The sequence below is a fragment of the Pteropus medius genome, unplaced genomic scaffold (genome assembly GCF_902729225.1).
Source record: "Pteropus medius unplaced genomic scaffold, Ma_sr-lr_union100, whole genome shotgun sequence".
Classification (NCBI taxonomy): Eukaryota; Metazoa; Chordata; class Mammalia; order Chiroptera; family Pteropodidae; genus Pteropus; species Pteropus medius.
The window spans coordinates 830,780-844,462 of record NW_024343733.1 but is presented as its reverse complement, the minus strand read 5'-3'; the positions used below and the strand labels follow the sequence as shown (position 1 = coordinate 844,462).

Genomic DNA, 13,683 nt, shown 5'->3' with positions numbered 1-13,683 from the left:
GCGGGTGCCTCCCTTTGCGTTTCTCCCACTTTTCAAGAGGGCCAGGCTTTGGGAACCCCCTAGACATAGAACAATTGTCTGAAATCAGAAGCCCCTCCCTCCGCCATAAACCAGGTCATGTGTTCCACACCTTTGCAAACCTGAATGAATAGAACACTGGGCCTACTTAGTCTACAGGGACACTTGTGCTGCCACCGTGTAGAGAAGAAGCCCACTGCACAATGCCGCCCTCATCCTCCCCAGGGAAGCTAAGGCCTTGGGAGCAAGGGGGTCAGGATTAATTAAAAGCGAGTCTTAACCTCCTGGATTCTCAGTGATGAGTTCATTTGTGTGTGCTGTTTGACTTGGGACAAAAGCAGGACTCTTGGTATGAACATACGGCGTGCATCACTATACACACACCCTGGCCGTCCTGTATAAGTGATGACACAGACCCAGAGGGGCACGACTTCCTTCTGGCCACATAGCAGACGACTGTCAGAGCCAAGGCCAACCCAGGATTCCTGGGCAGGGGGCCTAGGCCGCCATCCAGCCCACATCTGTGATGCTAGGCGCATGGTCACAGGTCACGCTTAACCCAGAGAGGTGGGATTTCAAGCTTCATGATATTCCTGAAGGTTTGGGGCCGGAGGTGCCATGAAGAGGGGCCCTCACCTGCTCCAGCTGCCCCTCGGTGTCCTCGATGTCCAGGGCAGGTGGCTGCTTCTGATGCTGGCACACGAGCTGGAACATGTTGAGTGCTGACATCCTGCTGCGCCCCAGGAGCAGGGTCTTCTCAGCCGCAGTGTTCTGGATCTGAACCCACTTGGATTCCTGGGGAACAGCCGGCGCCCTCCTGATTAAGGTGTGCGGGCCTGAGGAGGGCGGGGCCTCATTCCCATCCTCTTCCCACCAGCCAGGTACCAATGGGAGAGACGTGCAGGACCGGTGTCAGGTTCTGATAAGACTGGTCTCCTGTGCCCCAAAATGCTTTCTGATGCCTGAAACCTGCGCCTTTGTGCCGCTGCCTCACTGGGGTAAGCACCGCCCCGTCTGTTCTCATCAACCCTGATACTCTTCTCTGGCGTGGGAGGCTAGAGTCCCGACGCCCACATGCTCCCGGCCGGCCGTACCCACTGCAGCGTGCGCTCCCGCGCCGCCTCCAGGCGCTCCAGCAGCTGAGCTCGCCTCTGGCGGAGCCTGAGCAGCTCGTCTCGCCAGGTGTCCCGCAGCCGCTGCAGCCGTGCGCGCTCCTCCTCCACCTGCCGGAGTTGCTGGCGCTCCGTGAGCCTCATCGCCGCCTGCGTGTTGGCCAGGGCATCGAAGCGCGCCACCAGCTCGGAGACGTCCTGGAACTGGGCATGCGGTCAGGATGGGAACTCACCCGGGGCTGAAGCCCCTTGCCCTACCCAGCCCCTTGGCTCTCCAGCGCCTCTTCAGTCAGCCCACCTGTGAAATGCAGGCATCGCACAGCCCCTGCCCCAGAAGTGGGAGTAACTTCGCTCTTCCCCACCTCCACCATCAAACCTCGCTAAACTCACTGCCTGTGATTCATGTTTATTCATGGTGTCATTCAACTAATAGTTGAGTGCCTGGATCCCCCCTCACTGCCTGCCTGCGTGTCCTTGAGTAAGTTACCTTTCTGAACCTCGGTTTCCCCATCTGTAAAATGGGGTCGACAATAACAGGACCCATTTCATTGGGCTCTGGAGAGAATTCAAGAACAAGGCATGTCACTGGCATACACTTAATAGCCAATAAGTGGTGATTCCTGGCATACAGTTGGGTTTTCCAGCAGTGCACACTTCCAAAACTGTTCATGAGGGCATGGTGGCGCGCTGAGCCCCCAAACCTCCTGCAGGGCGCTCACCTCGGGCAGCTGCTCCAGCACCCGCCCTAGCAGGCGCGCGCAGGGCTCCAGGCGCTGCAGCCGGCGCTGCAGCCGCGCGCGCTCCCGCTGCAGCTCCTCCAGGTGGGCCCGTAGCCGCAGCACCTCCGCCTGCTGGCTCCCCGCCTGGTGACGCTCCTCGGCCGCCCTTCTCAGTGCGCAGCTGCGCCGGGCCCCGGCGTCCTGGGGAGGAGGGATGGAGAGGAGGCGACGACCCTTTGGACTTGGAAGACTGCGGAGCTCGCCGCTTCCACCCCGCGCCGGCACGCGCATGTTCAGCAGTGGGTAGCAAACAGATGGCGCACGGGCCAAACTCAGCCAGAATCTGATTTGGGTCCCTCACTCCTACCCACGCTTTAAAAACACTCGAATGCTTCAGGCGGTGCGTGCGTATTGCCCATCACTCTCCTTTGTATTCGTAAGCCCACTCTTAACAATTTATGTGACCTGTCTGGCCCGTATAGGATTGTGACTTTGTGACCCTGTGACCTGCCTCCTCAGAGCAGGCTCCACCTACCTGTAAGAACTTGTCAAAGCGGACAAAGGACCCTTGTATCTCCTGCTCCTTCTGTTCCAACTGCTCCCGGCGCAGTTTCAGGGCTGCCATCGTGGTCTGGAACACCTGTGGGGTGAGGAGTGGGTGCCTGTGTGCGTTTGGGGGTTCAAGGCATCCAGCGCCTTCAAGTTCCACTTAACCTCCCCATCTGTTGTCCCTGATCTTGTCGCTGCGCCCCTGCTCAAATCCATCCACGGTTCCCACCCGGCGGGGTGAAGCCCAGATGCCCTTCTGCAGCCCCCTCCCCCCACCCCCGCATCATTCCTGCCCTTTATTCAGGCCTCGTCTGACCCGCTGTCCTTTGACACTGTCTTCCAGCCACTTGAGCACCTGTGTTTTGTCCTCGCCTTCCAGTCTTTGTTTTTGCTGCTTCCTCTGCGCGTTTCTGCTTCCTCACCTTGTCCCCCTTTCCTGGATAAGCCCACCTGCCCTTCAGCAATCCCTAAGATGTCACTGCCTCCAGGAAGCCCTCACAGACCACTCCCATGTAGAGAGAGGGGCTTCCTCTGGGCCCCCACAGTTCCTTCTCAGTGTTTCCCTGCTTATAGCAGTCACCAGCTGGATACTGGTCTGTCTCCTTCTCTAGACTGTGAGCCCCGTGAGGGCAGAGACCACAGTGAGACCACTAGATCCCAGTACAGTGCCCTGTACATTCCAGGTGCTCATCGCACATTAATTTGCACCAACGACTGATCTCGCTTGACACCCATTTGACAGATGAGGCAACCAAGGCTCAGATTGGTGAAATGACTTATCTCGGACCTTGGAGCTAATAAGTTGGCTCCGACATTTCCCATTTTCCTGCTCACCACCATTTTTTTTCTTTTGGCCTGGGGTCCCAAAAAGTCTCAGGACAGCCGTAGGGGCTCACCTCTTTCTGGGCTCGCAGTCTCTGGTCCACATCTGCCAGCTCCTGCCTCTTCTCCAGGAGACGCAGCACCGGTGGGCAGTTGTCTGCATTCCGCTCCTGGGTCTTCTTGGAGAGGCTCAAGGAGGAGGTGGGGGTGAAGGAGGCAAGAGTCAGGGCCCCCAAACTCTCCCTAGTGCCTGAAATGCCCCCCATTAACCATCTACTGGATGTTGAATTATTCACTCATTCCACAAATACTGAGCACCTAGTCTGTGCCAGGCACTGTTCTAGGCACTGGGGCTGCCGCTGGGAACAAGACAGACAAAACGCCCTGCCTTACAGGAGCTGGCATCTGCTGAGCCACAGGAAATAAAGCTAACAAATAATAATAAACAACGGTAGGATATGGTAGGTACTAAGGCGAAAAATCTTTCAATGCAGGCATTGAAAAGTCTCTCCAGGAAGTGACATTTGAGCAAAGATCGGAAGGGGAAGAGGGAGCGAGCCATGTGGATATCTGCAGGGAACAGATTCTAGGCCAAGGGAACAGCTATTGCAAGGCCCCCAGGGAGGGAGCAGCAAGGAGGCCAGTGTGGCTGGACGGGAGGGCAGGGAGGAGGAGAGAGAGATCAGAGAAGTCGTGGGGTCAGACTGTGGTGAGGGAGTCTTGGCCTTGACTGTGAGTGTGGTGGGTGGCACGCGAGGCTTTTGAGCAGAGGAGGGGTCCCTCTGGCTGCCTCGGGGGGCGAGGACAATAGGAAGGCAGGGCAGCTGCAGGAGACCAGTGACGGGTTACAGGATCACAGAGATGATGTGGTTCTGCCCAGGGTGTTTGTAGTGGAGAGGTGAGGAGGGGTCGGTTCTGGATACCGTTTGAGAGTCGAGGTGATGGAGTGATAAGGGGGACGAGAAAGGAGTCCAGGGTGAACCTAGGAGCTCGAAGGATGTTGCTGTTGGAAGGAGACTCACTGCGGGGCAGGGGAGATCAGCTCCTTGCTATAGCCAAGTTGAGACTGAGACGCCTGTTAGACCTGCACAGGGTGGGGTCCGGGAGGCAGCTGGGTGCTAGGAGATACGCTCTTTGGGAGAGGAGAGACTGGTCACAGCCCCACAGGGTCGGCCGTGTAGGGAGCAGAAGGGACGCACTAATATTCCATTCGGCAAGGCTTTCCCAGCTCCGGTCCAGGGGAAACCCTCCCATTTTACAGGTTCTAAGACTGAACCACTGAACACAAGGCAGACACGGGACAAGCTTCCTCCACTCTTCCTTTAAAATGCGGTTTGCAGGCACGGGGGTCCGCAGGAGTTCACAGAATAATTCCTTCCCACCTGGGTTCCAGTGACTTAATCTCAGCTGGGGTTTGGATCAAGAGCAGATCAGAGACCTGGGCTACTGACCTAGCTCTGCTCTAAGTAGCCTGAGACCTTGGGGCAGTTGCTGGTTCTTTCTGAGCCTTGGTTTTTTTCATCTGTGAAGTGGGGGCAATTATCTGCTACCATGAACAGCCCGACGAAGCCAGGACCCCAGGGGCAGGAGGAAAGGATAGGCCATTCCACCCCCTCCTGCCCTCCTTCCAGCCCTCCCTGCCACCCCATGCCACTCACTTAGGCTGCTTCTCTTGCGAGGCCAGTCGAAAATATTCTTCCCAGGACACTGCCATTCTTCCTGGGACTGCCCTGGCTTTCTTTCCACCTGGCTGGAATTTGCGGAAGCCTAGGAGGCCCTGGGGTTTTCTGATGGAGGGTGGTGCAGCAGCGTGTTCTATAATTCCCCGCCAAGGCTGCCACCAAGCAGGCCCTGGTTGCTCAGGCAACCATCCACACAACATTCCATTGCCTGGCTGAAGCCTGGGGAATCCACCCTAGGAGGAGAAGGGAGGGGGCTACAGAGAGGGGAGCAGCCTCTCCCTCTTCCGGAGAGGGCTTTAGGTCCCAGTCTAACTCCCAGTCCCTCCACCAAGAATATACCCAGCTTGGTGCCCCCATTTCTGGTCAAGCCTCTTCCTGGCTGGGTGGGATGGGGCCTCCCAAACATGGCTGTGTGCTCAATTGTCCAGGCAAAAGAAAATTACTGGGCACCCACTGTTTGCCAGGTCTGGGGTGGAGTCATTTACTCCCTGGCAAGGTGCTGAGTGCCTACCATGTTCCAGCCCTTTGAGGGGTCCATTCCCTTTGCTGAGGATGGGGCTACCCAAGCCACGTCTCATAGAGCCCTCCACTGGGTTAGGGAGATAAAAAGGGGCCATCAGCACTACCAGGTGGACCCCAGCTTGGAAGGGGCCCATGATCTGGATTTGGAGGATAGGGGTAGGCGAGGAACCGACACAGTTCGTTCAAGTAATTACGGTGGGCGTGAGGCTGCTAAGCACTCGACAGTATCTGATTTAACCCTTAAAACAGCACTCCAGGGTAGGGACGGTGTTGGGGAAAAGCACCCGGAGTGAAATTACAAATGCCCACGGGTCTTCCACTCAGAAATAACAAACACGAGCATCTTGTCATCTTTGCTTCTGATCTTTTTCTGTTTTAAATAACTTATTCTTTCATGCAAAGAAATATATATATATTTTTTAAGAAATGTATTTTCTTATCACAGAGTAATGCTATTTTAAAAAAACTGTAGTGACTTGTAATGCCTACATATTGCTTAAAACAACTCCTAAGCATATTTTTAAAAAGGAGCTAAAATAATGTATATTTTACCTTTGAGCAGTTAGCATTAAATTACACATAAATGGATGAGAAGCTACAAGAAACATGATCTATTTTTTTCTTGATTAAAAAATATTGAGGTATAAAGTTACATAGAGTAAAATTAATTTTTTTCACATACAGTTCTACGGGCTTTGGCAAATGCATAAATTCATGTAACCACCACCAGCACAAATCAAGATACGAAACATTTCCATCACTCCCCAAAGTCCTCCTGTCCCTTTGTAATCTACCGTTGTCCCCACCCTAGCCCCTGGCAGCCTCTGACTTACTCTTTATCCCTATAGTTTTGCCTTTTTCAGAATGTCATAAATGAAATTATATACTGTGTAGCCTCTTGAGACTGTAGCAATAGTCACGTTGACGTGTGTATCAGTAGTTCATTCTTTTTCATTGCTGAGGAGTATTTGCTGGCACACTATCGTTTGTTCATCCTCTCGTTGGGTGATTTCTCGTTCTGGGTAATTATAAAGATAGCCTGGATTCATGTGCAGTTTCTTTCGTGTGTGAACATAAGCTTTCATTTTACTCGTGTGCGTGCATCAGAGTACAATTGCTAGGTCATATGGTGTATGTTTACCTGTATAAAGCACTGCATGCTGTTTTGCGGTGTGGCCGTGCCATTTTGATAGTCGTACTAGTGATGCCTGAGAGTTCTGACCACTCCATGTCTTTCCCAGGAGTCGGTATTATCAGGTTTTTAAAAACTCATTCTAATAGGTGTGCAGCTGTAGGCATTGGATTTTTTATTTTGAGATCATTGAAGATTCACATGCAGTTTAAGAAACAATGCAGAGATGCCGTGTCCCTTCCGCCCAGTTTCCCCCATCGGTGACACCTCGCGCAACTGTGGTACGCTGTGACAACCAAGGGGTTGACTTGGACACGGTGTACTGACCTCATTCAGATCTCACCACTCCGAGCTGCACTTATTTGTAGGACTGTGCGTGTCTACTTCTCTGCGGTTTTGTCACATGAGACTCTTGTGACCACCGCGGTCAAGATGCAAAGGGGAAAGGGGGTCGAATATATGATGATGGAAAGAGACTTGACTGTGAGTGGCGAATACACAGTGCAATATACAGATGATGTATTATAGAATTAATTGTACACTCAAAACCTATATCATTTTATTAACCAAAGTTGCCCCAATAAATTTAAATAAAAATTTTTAAAAAGATACAAAACATTCATCTCAAAACATTCATCTCCTGCTACACTTTAATAGCTACAGCCACCTCCCACCTGCCTCTCTAACCCCTGGCAGCCATTCCTCTCTCTCTGCATGGTTTAGTCACCTCGAAGATGTTAAATAATTGCAATCGTATACTATGTAAGCTTTGGAGAGTGGCTTTTTCACTCAGCATAATTCCCTTGAGATGTACCAGCGTTTGTTCATTTTGATTACTAAGTAGAATTCCACAGTATGGATAGGCCACAGTTGGTTTAATCATTCAGGTTGAAGGACATTTGGGTTGTTTCCAGTTTTGGGCTATTATGAATAAAGCCACTCTGAAGATTCGTGTTCTGGATCTTGTGCGAACATAAGTTGTCATTTCCCTGGCATATCAGATGCCCACTAGAGAAATTGCTGGGTCCTATGGTAGGTGCATGCCTAGTTCTTTTTTTTTTTTAATTGCCATATTCCTTGCCAGAGTGTCTGTACCATTTTATATTCCCACCAACGACGTATAAGCTTTTTCTGCATCCTCGCTATTCTTTTTCTTTTTTTTTCTTTTTTTTAGCCATTCTGATAGGTGTGTAGTGGTATCTCATTGTGGTTTTACCCTGCATTTCTCTAATGGCTAATGATGATTGCCATCTTCTTCGAGCTAATTTGCCAACCGTATATCCTCTTCGGCAAAATATCTGTTCGTGTCTGTTACCTATGTTCTAATTGGGTTGCCTTTTTCCCCCCTACTGCTGAGTTTTAAGATTTTTTACTATATTCTAGATACATGTCTATGTGTTTCAGGTAATCCTCTATTGTAGCGGTCCCCAACCTGTGTGGCACCAGGGACCGGTGCTCCTGTGAGAATCTAAAGCCTGACGATCTGAGGTGGAGCTGAGGCGGTGATGCTGGTGCTGGGGAGCGGCTGCAAATCCAGATGAAGCTTCGCTTGCTCGCCAATCACTCACCTCCTGCCGTGCGGCCCGGTTCCTAACAGGCCACGGACTGGTTCCAGTTCGCAGCCCAGGGTTGGGGACCCTGGCTCTATTGGATATTTATTTTCTCCCAGTCTGTAGCTTGTCTCTTAATCCTCTTCACATGGCCTTTTGCAAAGTAAGTTTTAAATGTCGATGAGGTCCGATATGCCTCCTTTGCCTTTATGTATTGTGCTTTCGGTGTCAAGTCTAAGTTGGGATTTGCACTCAGGCCATCTGGACGTAGTCTGCCGTCTTAACCACAGCACCCCAGATGCAGCTGAGCTCTTCTTGGGTCTTTCTCACGTCAGGCCCATTCCTTTCCTTCCCTCCACAGAGGATGCCATCCTCTTAAAGCCGATGTGCATCCTTCCCTTCTTCATTTCCTTTCAGAGGGTTTTTTTTTTTTTTGGTAAATGTTTATTGAGCTTCTACTATGTGCCAGGTGCTGTGTGAGGATATAGCAGTGGATAAGACAAGCCCCGCCCTTATGGGGCTTGCAGGCTGATGGGGAGGCCAAGGGAATTCAATAGCCCTGCAAATACGTCATCACACGCTGATAGAGCTAGGAGGAGAGGTGTAGAGTGCACGGAGGGGGCCTTCTAGAGAGTGACATGTGAACCCCAACCTGAAGGATGAGGAGGGGTGATTAGAGAGGGAGAGTGTTCTAAGGTGCGGGAAGAGCATGTGCAAAGGCCCTGAGGCAGGATGATGGGGCTCCTCCTGGAAGAGAACAAAGGTCTGTAGGTTGGTGCGCAGAATCGAAGGATGATGGGGTAGGTCAGGACTGGATAGGGCCAAGGAGGGGCCAGACCTGTGCTACAGTAAGTGACAGAAAGGGAATGTAGGCCCAGGGGAGGTTAGGGGACTCCTCCCAGAACATGAGGCTGAGAAGTGATGCGCCCTGCTGTTTGTTTATATCCAGATAATCCAACCCATCCCTGCTCTGGAACTGGTCACAGCATGGAGGAGAGGGGAAGAGAAGGTCCCTAAACAACCTGTCTTCGTAGCCAATGCACCCCAGGCCTCAGCATTCCTCTCTGTTAAATGGGGCGCTGCTTCCGAGTCCTCTCGGGGCTCCCCATGCCATGATACCGAGGCCAGGGTCCCAGCTTCCCATCTGTCTCTGTCGCTTCGTCTTGGGGGATGGGTTGGGTGGGGCTGCTGAGTGATGGGAGGATACAGCTTCTCCGCTGGCCTTGCCCTTGGCCACAAATGCACAAGCTCTGGAAATATCCACTCTCCCCACCCCCAGCCCCAAGTCTCAGGCTTCAGTGGCTTCCCCCTTCCTCCTTCTCCATTCGAAGGTGGGGTGTATGTACGGTTGGGGGGGCACTTGGGGGAGTAACACCGAGGAAGGAGGAAGTGGGGTGTGGACTGACAGACACCTTGTGTTTCAGGGTGTGGGAGGAGGGGACTTACCACACTGCTTCCTCGGCAGCCGGCCGGCAGGAGGGGCTTTTGAAAATCGTGTCCACTCCTCCCACTGCCGCCTCCTGTCTCATGTGGCTCCCTGCCCAGACTCGTGCCCAGTGATCACAAATGGGGCTTTGTGTTCCCAAGACAAAGAACATATTCCTTACTCCAACCTGGCCAGGCCTGGTCTGGCTTGCCCTGATCTTGGCCTCGGAAGGTGCCATTTCCAGGAGGAGGCACTGAGGCATAGAGATGGACGGGTCTGTGCAGCCAGAGGCGGGGTCTGCCTCCCGGTTTGGGGGAGGGGGCGGTGGCGTGGGAGGTGGTAGGTTGGCAATGATTAAGCTGTAGGCCTAGGCACCGAGGGGAGAAAGGAAGTGAAAACTGATAATGCTGCTATCGCAACGAGAGAGGCCAGATTCTAGCCCTTGAGGGGAACCGAATTCTATTTAACCTGGCAGAGTGCGTTTTGAGTCTTTCTTACATGCCAAGTGGTGTGGGAGTTGCGGCATGAATCAGACATTGTCCCTGACATTTAGGAGATAAGACGAGCATGTAAATCACCACAAAACAAGGGGACAAGAGACTAAGGTCACGGAGCGGTGCCAATGCAGGGGTGGGGGTGGGCACGTGATTGTCTCTGCCTTCCCAGCCGCCATCCAGGGCTTCCTGAAGGTGGGAGCCGCACAAGGGCAGTGGTGCCTTCAGAAGCTGGAGGGAGTGCAAATGATTTTTTGATTATAGAAGAAGTACATGCCATGATGTCGAAGAAAGCCCTCCAGCCCCAGCTTTCCCCCTTGCCTGCTTTATATCATCACATCGCTTTCTACCTCGTGCTAAGAGTAGACTCTTTACTGCACATCACTCTTACCTGTTTTCCCGCTTTACCGAGAGCCAACGAGAGCAGGGCTGGGCTGTCCTATACCTCATGTATCTCTGCTGCCTGGGACATAGTAGATGCTCAAAACATATTTGTTGGATAAAAAAAAGAATATTAGATTTGTGTATGCATATACTATTTCATGGCATCAGGATTGTGCTATTTATATGGTTGTATATACTGAGTTTTATTTATTTGTTTGTTTGTTTGTTTTAGCATTTCCTCTATCGTTAGAGTCTCTGAGATTATCCTTTTTAATGACTGTATGGTATTCCATTACCTTGACATCACATTGTCTGTACTTTATTTCACCCCACCCTTCCCCATCTTTATTCAATTGTATCTGTAGGACTTAAACAAGAAAATATGTAGAAAAAGGAACATAAAGAAACTTGTAGAGCAAAAGCAGTGTGGGGTGGGTGGGGATATGGGTAAAATCCTGAATGTTGAAATCAGGAGTGGTGCCTAGGGGACCTTATGCCCAGTGGTGTGTTGTTTAACTGAATCTCCAAAAAATATATAATCACGGTATCTGCCAATTTCCATGGTGTAAATTCTCCTGCCATGGTTGATTTTCAGTTCCCAATGTGGCATTGCTGAACATGGACCTGGAAAGGCCGGGACAGACACAGCTGGCTCTCATGCACCAGTAGGAATGGCTTCAGCTCAGCCCTCCCTGTTGCTTCGTGTGTGTGAGCTCTCCCAGGACTCTGGGCCCAGCATCGCAGACCAAGGGGAGGACTCTGTCCTGGGAAGTGAGGCCCAATCTTGGGATCTTGCTATCGGATCTCTCAGCTGGGTGCAAACTCCCAGATTCCCTCAGGTCTGCCACTCAGAGCTGCACTGGCCACTGATGTGTGGCCGCTCCATCCATCCCTGGAATTCAGGGCTGGGCCCGGTGCTCCACCCCAGGCTCTGAGCTCAGTCACCAAGCGGGGCTCTGTGTCAGGCACAGCGGTGGGTTTAGGACACCCCATGATGGCCATGCCGTTTATTGAGCACATGCTGTATGCCAGGCTGTGTTAAACCTCTGACATTTATTTCACCCCATCCTCACACTCAGCCTATGATGCGGGCGCTATTATTATCCCGTTTACAGATGAGAAAACAGACACCGAGAGGGTAACACACTTACCTGAGAACATCCAGCTCCCAAGTGCAGGTGCCAGGATTCAACCCAGGTCGTCTGGACGCTAAAACCTCTGCTTTTAAATCCAAGCTCAGCATCCCCTCCTGCTTAATTAAGCCTTTATGAAGCACCTGCTGTGTGTGCTGTGTGCATCCCACGGTTCTAGACTATGTAGGGAGTTGGTAAGGAGATGCGCGTAGGTTCGTCTTCAAGGAGCTTAGAGGAAGGGGAAGGGGAAGGGGAAGACGTTAACTATTTCTTGAGCACCGACTATGTGCCAGGAACGATGCCAGGTGCCTTACACTGCCATCTTGATTAATGCTCACAACCTCATGAGAAAGGTGAGAGCTTTCCCACATGACAGCCCAGGCCCGGGTGCTGATGAGCCTGCCCTCCGCTTTCCTAGGTGGGTGGCTTTCAGCAGGTCACACTCCTTCTCTGGGCCACCTTTCCCGCTTTGGTCCCTTGACAGGAGCTGTCCTGGGAGACCTCAAACCCTCTGCCAGTTTCAGGTCAAAGCATCTCAGAACAACAGGAAGTGGCTAGGTCATTCGGAAAGTTTGGGGACTGTGGCCACAGCTCCAGGCAAATTGTAGGGTCAGACGCCGGATATTGGACAGGTGACAGAGTTGGCTCCCTGGAGGCCTGGGGAGGGGTGTCCGGGAATGTGACTTCCTGCTCGACTCTAGAAGACTGGTTGATATGGCTGCTGACAGTTTGGCTCACATCCCAGGTAGCCCCGGAACTAGGCTCCCCAGGCTCCATCGGGGGTTCTCAGGGGCTGGATAGCCTACCTGAGGTCTCTGTAAGATCTCAGAAGAAAAAGGTTCAGCCAAAAGCTCCCACTTAAGTTGGGGGCAGGACACCTGTCTTGGAGTAGCAGTCACCTAGCAAGTACCATTTTCCCTTGGTGAGGATCTGGGGTGACTGATGATTACAGGTGGTGCTTTAACTGCTCCCTTGGGGCTGCCACTGTTTTTGGATTCAACTCGCGATCACTCCTCATTCCCCTCTGAAGGATGTTGCAATACTTCTAAGGCTTGGGGCCGGCCCTGCGAGACTCATTTCCCAGATTGGGTAACTGAGGCCCAGTCTTTGGAAGCTAGAGGCCAGCTGGGGTGCTGGTGGGAAGTCAAACAGGGAGATTGGGAAGCAGATCATTGGGCTACACCTGTGGCTACTCCCGGTTCTGCAGGTCTGGGCGTCAGCACCCAAACTCTTTCGGCAGGGGCCTTCCCATTGACGCCCAGCCCTGGGCTGCCCGGAGTGACTCAGGCTCGTTATCGGCTCTTCTAAGAACTCTTAGGCAGGTAAACAGCAAACTCACGGGAGAAAATAGTGTGTGTAAGTATCTGCCGTGGGGCAGGCCCTTCCGGTCACGTTATCTCATTGAAAACTTGAAAAATGTCCAAACCTGGAGCCGCAGGAGCAGAGAAAAAAGGGAAGAAAACCTCTGTCTGCCTGGGGTGGGTGGGCATCCTAGAAGACTTCTCGGAAGAGGTGACATTCGAGCAACATCAAACACTTTCTGAAGCTTCTTATGTGCCTGTCACTGTTCTGAGACCTGTATCTGCTTTATCTCACCGAATCATCTCGAAATCCTGTGTGTGTTCTTCCACGGAACAGACGATAAAACCAAACAAGGCACAGAGAGGCTGACTTGACCAAGACTCCTCAGCTGCCGAGTGAGGGAGTCAGGATTCGCATTCAGGAAGGCAAACCAATTACTGGCTGAGACCTCCCACTAGTTATTTACCCCTCTCTGAACCTATTTCTTTATCCGTTAAATGTGGGTAAGAGTACCTGGCTCATAGAGTTATTGCGAGGATGAAGATGAGATCGTCCCGGAAAACCGTTTAGAACAGTGCCTGGCATACAGTAAGCTTTCAAACAATTGTTGATGACTTTTATCATCGCTGTGGCGGTTGTGCCCCTCCCCCTCTGGCCGCGGCTTCCTCCCCCGCAGTGCCAGCCCGTGACGTGGGTGCTGCCGCTCTCACAGTCTGGGTTTAATAGGAAACGAAAAGAGACAGAAGGATGTTTGAGGCCTCTCGCCCCCCCACACTTCTAGGATCTCCGAACGGACCCCAGGAAATGTGTAAGTGACTTTCTTGCGACACCTCCCGCC

General features: G+C 52.1%; 1 protein-coding gene across 1 annotated transcript; it reads right to left on the bottom strand.

Annotated features, from left to right (window-relative positions):
* Positions 1–220: 220 nt before the first annotated feature.
* Positions 221–5,036, bottom strand: CFAP73 (cilia and flagella associated protein 73). Its single transcript, XM_039868195.1, has 6 exons — positions 4,879–5,036; positions 3,295–3,409; positions 2,385–2,489; positions 1,850–2,050; positions 1,113–1,334; positions 221–813 (listed from the first exon to the last, which is right to left on the bottom strand). Exons 1-6 carry the CDS (start codon positions 4,932–4,934, stop codon positions 601–603), a joined length of 912 nt encoding a protein of 303 aa, XP_039724129.1. The 5' UTR covers positions 4,935–5,036; the 3' UTR covers positions 221–600.
* Between the last annotated feature and the right edge of the window lie 8,647 nt (positions 5,037–13,683).